Source organism: Pseudopipra pipra, chromosome 24 (assembly GCF_036250125.1).
Source record: "Pseudopipra pipra isolate bDixPip1 chromosome 24, bDixPip1.hap1, whole genome shotgun sequence".
NCBI classification, from domain to species: Eukaryota; Metazoa; Chordata; class Aves; order Passeriformes; family Pipridae; genus Pseudopipra; species Pseudopipra pipra.
In genome coordinates, this window is record NC_087572.1 from 1,828,924 (window position 1) to 1,842,500 (window position 13,577).

At 60.9% G+C, this 13,577-nt stretch overlaps 1 protein-coding gene across 2 annotated transcripts; it reads left to right on the forward strand.

The window, feature by feature from the left end:
• Positions 1-2,649: 2,649 nt before the first annotated feature.
• TINAGL1 (tubulointerstitial nephritis antigen like 1) lies at positions 2,650-10,992 on the forward strand. 2 transcript variants are annotated; one of them, XM_064635491.1, is made up of 12 exons: positions 2,650-2,682; positions 3,339-3,669; positions 4,408-4,471; positions 6,264-6,356; positions 6,451-6,565; positions 7,521-7,644; positions 7,762-7,912; positions 8,350-8,533; positions 8,811-8,856; positions 9,315-9,438; positions 9,875-9,920; positions 10,061-10,992. In XM_064635491.1, the coding sequence occupies exons 2-12, from the start codon at positions 3,357-3,359 to the stop codon at positions 10,199-10,201; spliced, it is 1,401 nt and encodes a 466-aa protein (XP_064491561.1). In that variant the 5' UTR covers positions 2,650-2,682; positions 3,339-3,356; the 3' UTR covers positions 10,202-10,992. The 2 variants fall into 2 exon arrangements, with proteins under 2 accessions (XP_064491561.1, XP_064491560.1); XM_064635490.1 differs by lacking the exon at positions 2,650-2,682 and adding an exon at positions 2,723-2,830.
• The last annotated feature ends 2,585 nt before the right edge of the window (positions 10,993-13,577 follow it).

A 13,577-nucleotide genomic window follows, 5' to 3' on the forward strand; every position in this document is an offset into this window, starting at 1 on the left:
GGCATCCGGCCGCCTCCCTGACCCCCTGGGGCTCCCCGTGAGCTGCACCAGCCCCCCCCGCAGTGGGATCGGGGCCCCGGCTCCAGCTCCATCGCCCTCCTCAGCTCCGTCACACCGCGTGCCTGGGGGGTGCGGGCCCGATGCCACCGCAGAGGGGGCCCGTGCCCTGCTTTTGGCACCTCGTGGGGTCGCTGTGCCCCATCTGCCTCTTTGGAAGTATCACAGTGTGCCCCCTCCTCAAAGGGGATGACTCTGTGATGTCCCCAAAGCCATTCCAGGGAGGTGAGGGTGTGAGCCCCCTTCCCCAGGAGACCCCAGTAATCCGGGGACAGCGAAGCCTTGGCCCCATCCCTGTGTGCTGGCACCCTGCAGAAAACAAGTCCCCCAGCCTGCAATGTCAGGGGGCTAGGGAGGCCCCTTCCCGTGCCTCTGGCTGGGAAGGAAGCCGGGGCTGGCTGCAGGTCAGTCCCTGCCTTTCCTGGCTGCTTCTTGCCAAGAAATTTGCTCCTGGATCGTCTTGGAGCACGGCAGTGGGCCGAGCACTGCAGAGGCCAGCACCTCCCTGCCCTGACTGTGCCGGCCCCACTGCCCCCAGAGGTGCCCCAGCCTGCTGGGCCGGGGGTCTCAGGGTGACTCTGGTACCTGGATTCCATGGACTGCCCTGTGTGTGGGGCACAGTCCCTGGGGTTTGCCTTTGAGGGGGATCCAGGATGTGACAGCACCCTGAAAGCCACGGTGGCACTTCACCAGCCTCCCCCGTCATTCCCAGCCAGCTGAGTGGCTTTCCCGGGTGGGTTTGGAGGGAGGCATCCCTCCAACAGTGGGATCAACACCCTGCCATGGGCTGTGCATCGTTGGGTGCTCCCCCTGCACCCCACAGGGGTGGCAATGGGTGCAGCTCAGCAGAGCCTGTGTGTGTCTGTGCTGCTCTGTGGGGACAGCCCACCTGGGCGTGGGGCTTTTCCACGGCTCTGTGGGGTGGGGATGGGGTCCTGGGACCTGCTCCCTCCCCCGGCGTGGCTGGAGGTGGTGGCAAAGGCAGGGCGGGCGGGCGGGCCAGCCCCTGGCACTCGGCTCTGCCTCCCGCGATCACATGGGCCCAAGGTGCCCTGGCAGGACTTTGTCCCCCTCCACTGGGTCTGCCCCGCGTGTGCCAGAGGCTGCCACTCCCCGGAGAGGGGACACACGTGAGGGAGGACGCCAGCGTCAGAGGGACACGGGGAGCCGTGACCCCGCGGTGCCAGCTGGCTGCATCCCGCCGGAGCGACGCTTGGCAGGCGGAGCAAAGCCCCGGGAAGGGGGTGAGGGGGTGCTCCAAACACTTGGACTTGTCGCCGCTCCCGCCTCCGCACACCAGCTCTTATCAGCTGGCGGGGGGGCAGCGCTGTCACGGGGATGGGAAGGGGCCAGCTGTTCCCGCAGCGCCCCGCGGCGTCCTGCGGGCTGTGCCAGGGGGCTGGCGGGGGAACAAGGACGGGCAGCGGCGGTCTGGGATGTCCTTTGTGCCAGTGGCTCTGCTTTGTTCCCGAGGGTCTTGGGGAATTTGTGAGTCACTGCGGATTCCTCTCTGTCCAGTCACGGAGCAAGTGTGCTTGGAGACAGCCGGACTCTGGGCTGGACGCAGTTCCTTCCTGCGGCGCTCCAGCCCCAGCGCTGCCCAAGGACACATTTACAGGAAAAGGCCCTTCCAGGAGCTCTGGCCGCGCAGCCGGGGCGGGGGGGGAGATGTCCCTGCGGACGGGGCTCCTGCAGGACCCTCCTTCGGGCACCCAGCGCTCCCTGGGGTCCCGGGGAGCAGGCCGCCCTCGTTCCCAGTGGGATTTGGTGCTCCCCGTGCGTGGATACATGGGGTGAAGCACACCCTGAGCACAGCACCCGCCCCAGGGCTCAGCCAGGAGCCCTCCAGCCCCGGCCACGCAGGGAACCCCGCTCCCCCCGCGGTGCTCCCGTCCTGGCTGCCATGAGGCATCTTCGAGGAATCCCTTGGCAGCGCCGGGAGGTGCTCCCGGCGGGGAAGGGACAGCAGGAGCCCCGGCGTGGGCGGCTGGAGCCCCGCAGCAGGTGCTGGTGCTGCGGAGGGAACCAAAGCCTGGGGGGGTGGCCAAGACCCCCCGTCCTCGGTCCCCGAGCACAGGGCTGGGTGCTGGCAGCGGGGACAGGGGGATGGCTCCGAGTGACACCGACTCCGTGCCCTGGGCTGTGACGGGGTGTCCCTGTCTCGCTCGTATCCAGCTTCCCGCTGGAAGGGGGAGGCACGCAGCTCCCTCCTCTCTCTTCCCCTTCTCTCCACACACCTTGCCCCGGAATGGGGAAATCCCCCACGATGGATCCCCGGGAACCCCCTGGACGGAGCAGGGAGTGCTGGAAGGGCAGCCGGGACCCCCCATTTTGCGAGGGCAGCGGCGGGGAGTGGGGGGCACGGGGAGGGGATCAGGATCAGGATCCGGGGAGACCCCGGCCCCGCGGGCAGAGAGGTATCGTCGGGGACCCCGGGCGGGGGGGCGACCAGTCCGGGGCTCTGTCGCCCGTCCCGCCGGGAGCCCCGGGCCCGACCCCCGCCCCGCTGCGCTCCGCCCCGGCCGGTCGCGGCTGCCCCGGCGCCTCCCCCGGCGCCCCCCCGGCCGGGGCGCGGTTATAAAGGAGCGGCGGGGCCGCGGCGGAGCGGAGCGGCGGGCGCGGCAGGTACGGGACCGGGAGGGGACGCTGGGGACCCGGGTGCGAGGGGTGGGGAGAGGAGAGGAGAGGGGGTCCTGCCCCGTAAGATCCCTGCGAGACCCTCGGATCGGATCCCCCACCCCTCTCGGGGGACCCCCCGCGTCGGGCGCGGCAGGTACGGCCGGGGGACGGAGCGGGACGGGGACGGGCCCGGGCGGGAGGGGGGGTCCTTCCCAGTGCCGAATTGCCCTCCTCCCGCCACTTTCAGGGTCCTCGTCGCCCCCCTCGGCCCCGCGGGCTGAGACCTGGGAGCTCATCGCACTGCCCGCGATGGGAACTGGGATTGGGGTTGGGAACGGGAGCCGGGCACCCCCCCCCCCCCCCCCCCGGGTGTCCTGAGGAGCCCCATCCCGCGGGATTTTTGCTCTTGGAGCAGGTGGTTAAGGTGTGGGTGGGCAGGGGGCCCCTCAGATGCCCGGGAGTGGGCACCTGAGGGCAGATGGTGTTTTGGGGGTTGAGGGAACCCTGAGCTGTGTGGTCTCAAGGGGAGTTACAAAACCTGGATGTTTTGAGCGTCCTGGGGGAGGGCAGGGCGGGGACTCGGGGGGGGTGGGGTGTGACCCAGCGGGACGGGTGGGTTCGGAGTGCAGGACCCCCGTGCCCTCAGTGCCCTCCCTCCGCAGCGGTGCCGGCGTGGGGACATGCCCGGGGACATGCGCCCGCTGCGGGCCCTGCTGTGCCTCTGGCTGGTGGCCCGGGCAGCCCTGGGCTCCCGGGTCCGCACCCGCCGGGAGCTGGGCCCCGGCTTGTACCAGAACGGGGTCTACGACGCCGGGGGGTCCTACTGCCAGCGGGGGGACGTCTGCTGCCGCGGCCGCGACGACGGCTGCACAGTGCCCTACCACGACACCCTCTGCTACTGCGACCTCTTCTGCAACCGCACCGTCTCCGACTGCTGCCCCGACTTCTGGGAATACTGCCTGGGCATCCCGGCCCCCTTCCCCAAAGCTCAAGGTGAGGCGCGCCCAGCCCAGCCGGGCAGGGGTCTGTGGGTGCCGGGGGGCGGCCCTGGGGTGCCCCATGTGCTGTGTGATGCTGCCGGTGCTCCGTGGAGTGATGGAAGCGGCACCTCACGGTCCTGATCTTGCTGGGAAGCCGCTCCAGACCCCTCGGAGCTGCAGGAACTGACACAAAGTGTCCGGGATGGGGGTGGGCTCCCAGAAAAACAGGGCGGGGAGCAGGCTGTGACCCCGCAGCCTGTTCCCACAGCAGGACATGCCCCTGGGGCAGAACGTGGAGGTGAGGGGGACTCTATCCCCGCTTGCCCGGTCATGTCTGGGGCCGGCGGATGCTGGCCCTGACTTAACCCTCCCTGCAGCTGGGGCAGGCAGGGCGGCCGGGGGCAAGAAGGGGGCACAAGCAGCCCCCCCACACACAGCACAAGGCTCTCTCAGAAGTCCCTGCAGAGCAGAGCCAGCTCCCGGGTACAACCAGCCCCTTTATCCCTGTCCCACCAGGCTGTGCACAGTTAACCCTCCCGGCACCGAGCCAGCCCTGCTCCCACCCTGCTCCGTGGGGCACGAGCTGACCCCCACCACAGCTTTGGGGGTGCCAAGGTGCTGCCTGGCACCTGCCTGGCTTCAAGAAACACGCTTATTTTCCCCTTGGTACGTACCCCCCGGAACATGGGGGTGCTGGCGCGACCCCTGGCACAGCCAGGCACTCACTGGGGCTCTCTCCTCTCCCACCCAGGCTGTGCCCGTGCCGGACTCAACTATCCCACCGGAGCTACGTACCGGGAGAACTGCAACCTGTGGTGAGTGAGCAGCTCTGGCTTCCCGTGCCATGTGGGCACCTGTGGCGTGCCACCTGCCTGGAGGAAGGTGCCAGAATCCCGTGGGTACCGCTGGCACGGCATGGGCACTCTTCCTGCTCGGAGGAAGGCGCTGGGGTCCCGTGGGGTCCTGCAATCAGCGGGGCTCGGCGGAGCGCGGGGCCCGAGCTGGGTGGTGGGAGCTGGTGCCAAATGCCTTTGTTCTGGCATTTTCGGAGCCAAGAGCCCAGGGCCTTGAGCCGCTCCCAAGTTCCAGCGCATGCCTGCGTGGGAGCCCTCGCTCTGCTCTGCTGGGATAACGCGCGGCCGGGCCGGCTGCGGGCTCCTGATGTGCTGCCGGGGGGGTTTTGGCCACGCTGGTCCGAGCCCGACTTGCCCAAGCCTGACGGGACGCGCCGGCAGCCGCGGCCGTGCCGTGCCAGCGGCCAGAGTCCGGCTCTGCTGCCTTCTCGGGAGCCCCAGGAGCTCGCTGCTCGAGCAGCGGGGGGTTTATCTGGGAACGCTGGAATTACTGGCATCCGGAGGTGGGGGATAGGGGAACCTGCAGGCGCAGAGCTGCCGGAGACAGGGAGCGAGCCCGGCGGGGCGATGCGGCAGATAAGGGCAATCAAAGGCTGCGTCTGGGGCGTGTGCAGGGCAGGAGCACGTGTGTGAGCATGTGTGTGCAGGCGTGTGCTGGGCTGCAGGTGAAAAGCCAGCCCGACCCTCCCCGAAGCTCTGGTGCTGCCTGGTGTTTCTTTGGGATCGTGGTGTGGTGGGACATGGGGCTGGAGGGGCCCCCTGAGCCCCAGGGGAAGGCCAACGTGGTCCTCAGTCCATGCATTTGGATGGATGGTCCCAGCTGCTGGGGGGGCATCTCTGACCCATCAGTGCTCAGGGGGAATGAGGATCTTCTTCCAAGCTCTCTTCCCCTGCAGCTGGCACCCGGAGAGCAGGAATTTCTGCAGCACTTCACCCCAGCCCCTCTCCCTGCCTGGGTCCCTCGGAGTCTGGGGGTGCTGGCAAGGGGGCAAACCCCATGCCAGGGGGAAGCAGAGGGGGCTGCAGTGGGCACCCAGCTGGTGGCACCTTGAGGTGCTCCAGTGGGAGTTCCCAAGGGTCACCACCCAGCCCCAGGAGTGCTCGGGGATGGGGATGGAGGCAGAGCTGGGGTACAGGTGCTGCAGAGGGATTGGGATTGGGGTGTCTGGCGGGACAGGGCTCCGGCCTCGCACAGCTCCATAAAAGGGAAGAGTGAGCCGGGATCTGGGCAGGAGGGAGCATGCCAAGCATTGCTCACTGCACGGGGGGAGCACAGCCCGGGGCTCCCCAGGGGACCCGGCACACCCCCCAGCCCGCCCATCCCGGGGCTCCCCGTGGGTGCCACAGGGCAAACCTGGCCACAGTGTCTCACTCAGGGGGGCATCCAGCCCTGACTCCCCTCCCCGGGCTGGCGTCCAAGCCCCTCTCTTGATGTCTGGAGCCCTGGCAGCTTTTCAGCTGATTTTCTGTCCCATGCCCTGTCTGCCCTCTGGGCTCCAGCGGGGGCTGGGGAGGCAGAGAACAACCCCCAGGGTCACCCAGAGGGCTGCCCACGCCTCCTGGCCCAGTCTCACCCTGCTCTGAGGTGCCAAGCTGTGCTGACCCCAGCCCTTGGTGCAGAAGTAGCCCTGGCCCCTCGCTGGCTGCCCACGATGGCAGGGGGTCCCCAGCTTGGCAGGGGCAGCACCCACCCGGGGTCCCCCTGGTCACCCTGAAGACACTGTCCCTCACGTGCTGACTGTCCCCTCTGCAGCACCTGCGGCCCTGGTGGGCAGTGGCAGTGTGAGGACCACGCCTGCCTGATGGATGGGGAGCTGATAGACGCCGTCAACAGGGGCAATTATGGGTAAGGACCCGGCCCTGGGAGGATGGGGAAGGGGCATTCCACCCCTCGGTGCTTTCTGGGGTACCCTTGACCTGTGCCCTCTCCTCCCACTCAGCTGGAGAGCCACCAACTACAGCCAGTTCTGGGGCATGACCCTGGAGGACGGGATCCGGCACCGCCTGGGCACCTTCCGTCCCTCTGCCACCGTCATGAACATGAACGAGATGCACGTGAGTCCTCGGGTGGGAAACTGAGGCACAGCCCTGCCCATCCCACGGCTGGGCCCGGTGATTCCCCGTCCCCTTGGCTGGTGATGTCCCCTGGGCAGGGGCTGTGCACCCGGGGGGGTGGCAGGGAAGGGGCCGTGGCGGGTGGGTGCCCCGGGCAGCCCTCGTGTTTGGAGACAGCAGCTCAGCAAATTCCCCAGGACAATCCCCGGGCTGCCAGTGTTGTTTTTAACCCCTCTCCTCCGTGCCGGTTTCCCATCGGAAAGCCGGCCCTGGAGCTGCTGAGTCGGCAGAGCCGGCTGCGCCAGCACTTTGCCAGTGAGGTGCCTCTGCCTGCACCCAAAACTCGGTGTGGGCATCACCCGGGGCTGCTGGAGGAGCGAGCATCACCCACAGTGCACACCCAGCACCGTCTTGAGCCTGAGTTTAATTTTAGAGGCGCTTCCTGCGCTGGATGAGCCGGGTGTCGTGGCCGTGTCCTCCCCAGGAAGGCTGAGCCGAGCTCGGCCGGGGCGGGGGCACCGTCCCCCCCTCCGGAGCGGAAAGGCCGGGCTGGAGTCAGCGGCCAGAGGCCACAATGAGGGGCTGAGTCACCCAGGGCTGTGCACTTGTGGTGGGCACCGAGGCCCTCACTGGGTCTGAGAGAGGACACTCGGTGCTGCTGTTCTACGAGGAGCTGCTGGGACAGAGAAGCCCTAATTTAGGGAAAATTGCAGGATTTGGCTCCTCTGGGACAAGGAGGCACCCAAATCCTGGTTGGCCTTGGCCAGGGTGATGTCCCTGTCCTGAGTGTGGGGTTGGTGTCCTTAGTGTCCACAGTGGGGCTGGGGTGGGGGACACTGATGCTGGTTGGGGATCCCTGCTCAGAGGATACCCTGGGAGGTGCTGGGAGGGCTGGGGTGGCAGGGGGAGGAGTGGGGGACCCTCGGGCTGAGCCCCCCTCGGCCGTGCCCCGCAGATGAACATGGACTCCAACGAGGTGCTGCCGCGACACTTCGATGCCGCCGCGAAGTGGCCCGGGATGATCCACGGGCCCCTGGACCAGGGGAACTGCGCCGGGTCCTGGGCCTTCTCCACGGCGGGTGAGGGGGACGGGGAGGGATGGGGGGTATGGCAGGGATGGGGACTAAACCTGCTGCTGGGGAGCAGAGCAGGGCCCAGGGAGCAGCTGCCTCACCCTGTCCCACCCTCGCTCCCAGCCGTGGCCTCGGATCGAATCTCCATCCACTCCATGGGACACATGACCCCCGCCCTGTCCCCACAAAACCTGCTCTCCTGTGACACCCGAAACCAGCGGGGCTGCAGCGGGGGGAGGCTGGATGGGGCCTGGTGGTACCTCCGCAGGAGAGGGTGAGTGGGGATGGGGTGGGATGGGGTGGGATGGAGGGCAGAGGGTGCTGTGAAAATGCTGTTGTGGGGATCCACTCGTGCGGGGGTGGGATAAGGGGGTTTGAGGCTCTGGTTTCCTGGGGAGAGCCCAAAAGATCCCCATGGGGATCATGACGGTGGGAGAGGGACGGAAGGAGCCCAGGTGGGATGGAGAGTGGGGTTTGGGATGGGGATGGGAGTGGGGTTTGGGATGGGGATGGGAGTGGGGTTTGGGATGGGGGTGGGAGTGTGGTTTGGGGTGGGATAGGAGTAGGGTTTGGGTTTGGGGTGGGGGTGGGGATCAGAGTGGGGATGGGATTGGGTTTTGGGATGGGGATGGGATTGGGTTTCGGGATGGGGATAGGAGTGGGGGTCAGGGTGAGGGTGGACCCGTCCTCATGCCCTTGTCCCTGTCCCAGGGTGGTGACAGACGAGTGCTACCCCTTCACGAGCCAGCAGAGCGAGCCGGGCCCGCAGCCCTGCATGATGCACAGCCGCTCCACGGGCCGGGGCAAGCGGCAGGCGACGGCGCGGTGCCCCAACCCCCGCACCCGCTCCAACGAGATCTACCAGTCCACCCCCCCCTACCGCCTCTCCTCCAGCGTGAGTGCCCCGGGCCGCCGGGGCGGGGCAGGAGCCCTTTGCTGTGGGGAGCGGGAAGGGGCCGGGCTCGGGGCGGTTTACCTGGGAAGGCCAACTTTGGGAAGTTTGAAGCTGGGAAAACCCCGCCGCTGAGCCCCCGGGGGAGCGGCTCCTCCGCCCGCCACCTCCACAGCACCCACCCGTGGGTGCTGGAGCGCCTCTGCCTGCGCTCCCCGGGGGTGGGGAGGGCCGGGCAGGGGGGTCCCGGCCCCGGTACCACCCGGCTCTGTGCTTGCAGGAGAAGGAGATCATGAAGGAGCTGCTGGAGAACGGCCCCGTGCAAGGTAAGGGGGTACCCCCACCTGCGCACCCCGAAACTGGGAACTGCATTGGTTGGAGGGGATGGGATGAGGGGGAAAAGCCACTCTGCCTGGGGTGGGGGGCTGGTGTGGGAGCCGGGACCCCCCTCAGCTCTGTCCCTGCTCCGTGCTCAGCCGTGCCCGGGCAGTGCCGTGGTCTCCCAGCCCCTGTGCCCGTCACGCTGCCCACCCCAGCGGGCACTGGTTGCTCATTAACTCCTGAGATTTAATCACCGTCTGGGCGGTTGGTTTTGTTTAACTTTACTTTTTCGTTTTAAACCACCTCTGAGCCGTTACGTGTCCCAGGGGAGGATCTGGCTCCTGCCTTCCCTCGTGTCCCTGGTGGTGCCTGTCCTTCGCCCTGGGGGATGTGGAGCCTCGGGAGCTGAGCCCATCCCTTGGGCCAGGGACAATGTCCCCAGACCCTCTCTCCCTTCCCACAGCCATCCTGGAGGTGCACGAGGATTTCTTCATGTACAAGAGTGGGATTTATCGGCACACACCAGTGGCTGAGGGGAAGGGGCCAAAGCACCAGAGACACGGGACCCACTCAGTCAAAATCACTGGGTAGGTGGGGGTGGCTCAGAGAGGGGACTAAAGGGGTGCAAAGAGGTTCAGTCTGGGTGGGAGAAGTGTCCTCTTTTGGTGTCCCCTTCCCTGGTGTAGGGTGAGGAAGCGGAGGAGGGAAGGAGGGTGCCACAGGTGCCACGGGTTTGGGGTGCTCAGCACCCTCAAAAGAGGGAGGAGGGTTGGAGGCGCAGACCCCGAGGCAGGGAGCAGGGCCGGTTGCCCTGTGCCGGCATTTCCTTCCTCCTGCCGTGGCTAAATATACCTGCCTGCATTCCGGGAGAGGATGGAAATGCCTCGGCCTGGCCCTGGGGACCTGCCGGGGTCAGGAAACGAGCAGGGTCAACACAGCAACCCGCTACCACAGGGCTGGGAGGGGGGATCCCACAGTCTGGGGGCGCCTGGGGACCCCCCTCACCGTCCTCTTCTGCTGCAGGTGGGGAGAAGAGCAGCTGCCTGATGGCCAGACCCAAAAATACTGGGTGAGTGTTCCACGTGAGTTTGGAGGGTGGGGGACGGACTCAGTCGTGGGGTGCCGCTGCTTCCCCGTGCACAAGTGGGATCCAGCTTGGGAATGAGGGGGCTTCGGTGGGCTGAGACACCCCCCATGCCCCCTGTGCAGACGGCGGCCAACTCGTGGGGCACGGCGTGGGGCGAGGACGGCCATTTCCGCATCGCCCGCGGCGTCAACGAGTGCGAGGTGGAGACCTTCGTGGTGGGGGTCTGGGGCCGCGTCAGCACCGAGGACATGCCCCACAAGTGAGCCCCCCGCTGCCCACGGCCCTCCCGCCCCCGGGGCCCCCCAGCCCCACGCCCGTGCCCTCGTCCCCAGCACCGCAGCCCCTCCGTCCCCTCCTGGGGGGAATGGGTGGGACTCCCCGTCCCGGGCCGGGCAGGGGGCTGGCGCTGCCCCCCGGGTCCCCTTGGCGTGCTGACACAGCGGCTGGGTGCAGCGGGGCGTGCGTGGGGGGTGCCCCCGGGGGCTGCTCCCGTATCCCACGGGATTTACCCGCTAATCCCCCCGCCCCGGGCTCGGCTGGGCTGCGGTGCCGGCGGGGGGCTCTTCAAAGGCAGCTGCACCCCCACCCCCGGCTGGCGCTGGTGGCTTCCCCCCCTTCTCCCAGAGGATGGGGAGCGCTGCAGCGGGACCCCCACACTCCTGCCCCTCCATCCCTCCCCCTGCCCAGGCTCAGCCCTGGCAGGGAGGGAGGGAGGTGTGGAAGAACCCAGTGGAGCTTGGAGGGGGGGATCCTCTGAGCCCCCAGGGCTGGCTGTTGCCGGGTTGGGGTCCCCACCGTCCCCCCCAGCCCGTCCCTATGGTGCTATGGCCCCTGCCACCCCCCTGGGGACAGCGGGCACAGGGGAGGGCTCAGCCCCGCCGCGTCCCCGTCCTGGTGGGGCCACAACTGGGGGCCACGCAGCAGCACAGCCCGTGACCACCCCCCCACACCCCGTCCCCCCGTCCCCAAACACAAGGGCTGTACTTTTAAGATTTTTTTTTTTTGGTATTTATTTTGCTTTTTATTATTTGTAAATAAACTTAACGCCTCAGAAGCCAGGGCGTGGGCTCGGTGCTCGGGGAAGGGGACACGTGGCCCCGCTCACCCCCAGTGGCCCCATCCCTGGGGGGGGCCCAGGGTGGCCCCGGGAAGGGCTGTGGGGTGAGATAAGGCCCCGCTCATTGTGCTCCTTCCTGCCTCGAGGCCCCGGCGGCCGCGGCCAGCGCTGGACACACCACGGGCACGCGCAGCCACTCGGGCCACCGAGCGGCCACCACGGCCACGGGGCCACCAGGGCCAGGGGGCCACCAGGGCCAGGTGTGGCACCAGGGCCAGGTGTGGCACCACGGACAGGGGTGACACCACAGACAGGGGTGACACCGCAGCTGCCACGGGGTGCCAGGAGTGCCACCACATCCAGGGGGTGCCACCAAAACTGGATCTGCCACCACGGCCCCAGCGTGTCACCACGTGCAGACGAGTGGCTGGGGCCACGTGTGCCACCACAGCCAGGTGTGCCACCGCAGCCAGGTGTGCCACCGCAGCCAGGTGTGCCACTGCAGCCAGGTGTGCCACCACAATGACATGTGCCACCACAGCCAGGTGTGCCACCACAGCCAGGTGTGCCACCACAGTGACATGTGCCACCACAGCCAGGTGTGCCACCACACGCAGAGGCATCACTAAATGTGTGTGTGTTTATGTGTATATGCATGTGGGGTACCTGTTTGTGTGCACATATGCATGTGTAGATACACAAACGCATAAAAATATATATATTTTTATATACACAGGGTGCCTGTTACTCTGTGTGTGTACATATAGACACACATCTGTATATATTTATATATTTATGTGTGTATATATGTGTATATACACGTGGGGTGCCCCTGTGTGTGCACATATACATGTATAGGTACACACACACATATATAAATATATATAAATATATATAAATATATATATAAATATATATATATTTATATATATATATAAAAATATATATTAAATATAAAATATATATTAATATATATTATATATAAATTATTTGTATTATAAATAATTATAAATATTATATATGATATAATATAATATAATATATAATATATAAAATATATATTACATATAAATTATTATTTATATTATAAATAATTATAAATATTATTATATATTATATATATTATATAATATATGTAATTATAAAATATAATATATATTACATATAAATATATATAAATATATATAAATAGAAATATTAATTAATTAACAATATTAATACCAACGTATTAATATATATGAAGATATAATATAAAATTATAAATAATATTATAAATAATTATATTATTATTTATAAATATTATATATAATATATAAATATATACAAATATATATATTTATATATATGAATATATATATATAAAAATATATATATACCTATATATATATATTTATGTACACAGGGGTGCCTGTTGCTCTATGTACATATAGACACAGCTGTATATATTTATATATTTCTGGGTGTATATATGCACAGCGTGGAGTGCGGAGCCACCTGGTGTGGAGCTCCTGTAACTGCACCAACACCGACACCGCCGTTACACCTACCTGGGGCTGTATAAATAAATAAATAAATATATATATATATACACACACACACATGTGCGTGTGTGTGTGTGCATACACATACACACATATATATATTTTTAATAGATTTATGTACACACAGGCACATAGAAATATATATATTTTTTATAGATTTTTATAGATATATATACACACATGCACGCATATAGAAATATATATTTTTAGAGATTTATATATATACATATAGAAATATATATTTTTACAGTTATATATACACACATATAGAAATATATATATTTTTAGAGATTTATATATATACATAGACACATATAGAAATATATATATTTATAGTTATATATACATGAATATAGAAATAAATATATATTTTTAGAGATTTTTATATATATGTATACACACATACACACATAGAAATATGTATTTTTAGAGATTTTATACATATACATATAGAAATATATATTTTTATAGTTATATATACACATATTTTTAGAGATTTTTATATATATGTGTACACACATACACACATATAGAAATATATATTTTTAGAGATTTATATAGATACATATAGAAATATATTTTTAGAAATTTATATATATACATAGACACGTATAGAAATATGTATTTTTAGAGATTTATATATACATATAGAAATATATATTTTTAGAGATTTATATATATACATAGACACATATAGAAGTATGTATTTTTAGAGATTTTTATATATACTTACATACACGCATACAGAAATATGTATTTTTAGAGATTTATATATATGTACATATAGAAATATATTTTTTAGAGGTTTATCTATATATACACATAGAAATATATATTTTTATAGTTATATATACACCCATATAGAAACAGATAGATTTTTATAGATTTTTATATATATACATACACACAGATAGAAATATAGAAATATATATAGAAATATATATATTTAGAGATTTATATATATATACATACAGACACATATAGAAATATTTATTTTTAGAGATTTATATGTATACACACATAGAGACAGAAATATGTATT

What these genes read in the sequence shown, in the direction of transcription:
- TINAGL1 (XM_064635491.1), top strand. Translation starts at nt 3,357, where the DNA reads ATGCCCGGGGACATGCGCCCGCTGCGGGCCCTGCTGTGCCTCTGGCTG. An exon ending in CCCCTTCCCCAAAGCTCAAG is followed by an intron (nt 3,670 to 4,407) that starts GTGAGGCGCGCC and finishes TCTCCCACCCAG; the next exon opens with GCTGTGCCCGTGCCGGACTC. An exon ending in CGGGAGAACTGCAACCTGTG is followed by an intron (nt 4,472 to 6,263) that starts GTGAGTGAGCAG and finishes TCCCCTCTGCAG; the next exon opens with CACCTGCGGCCCTGGTGGGC.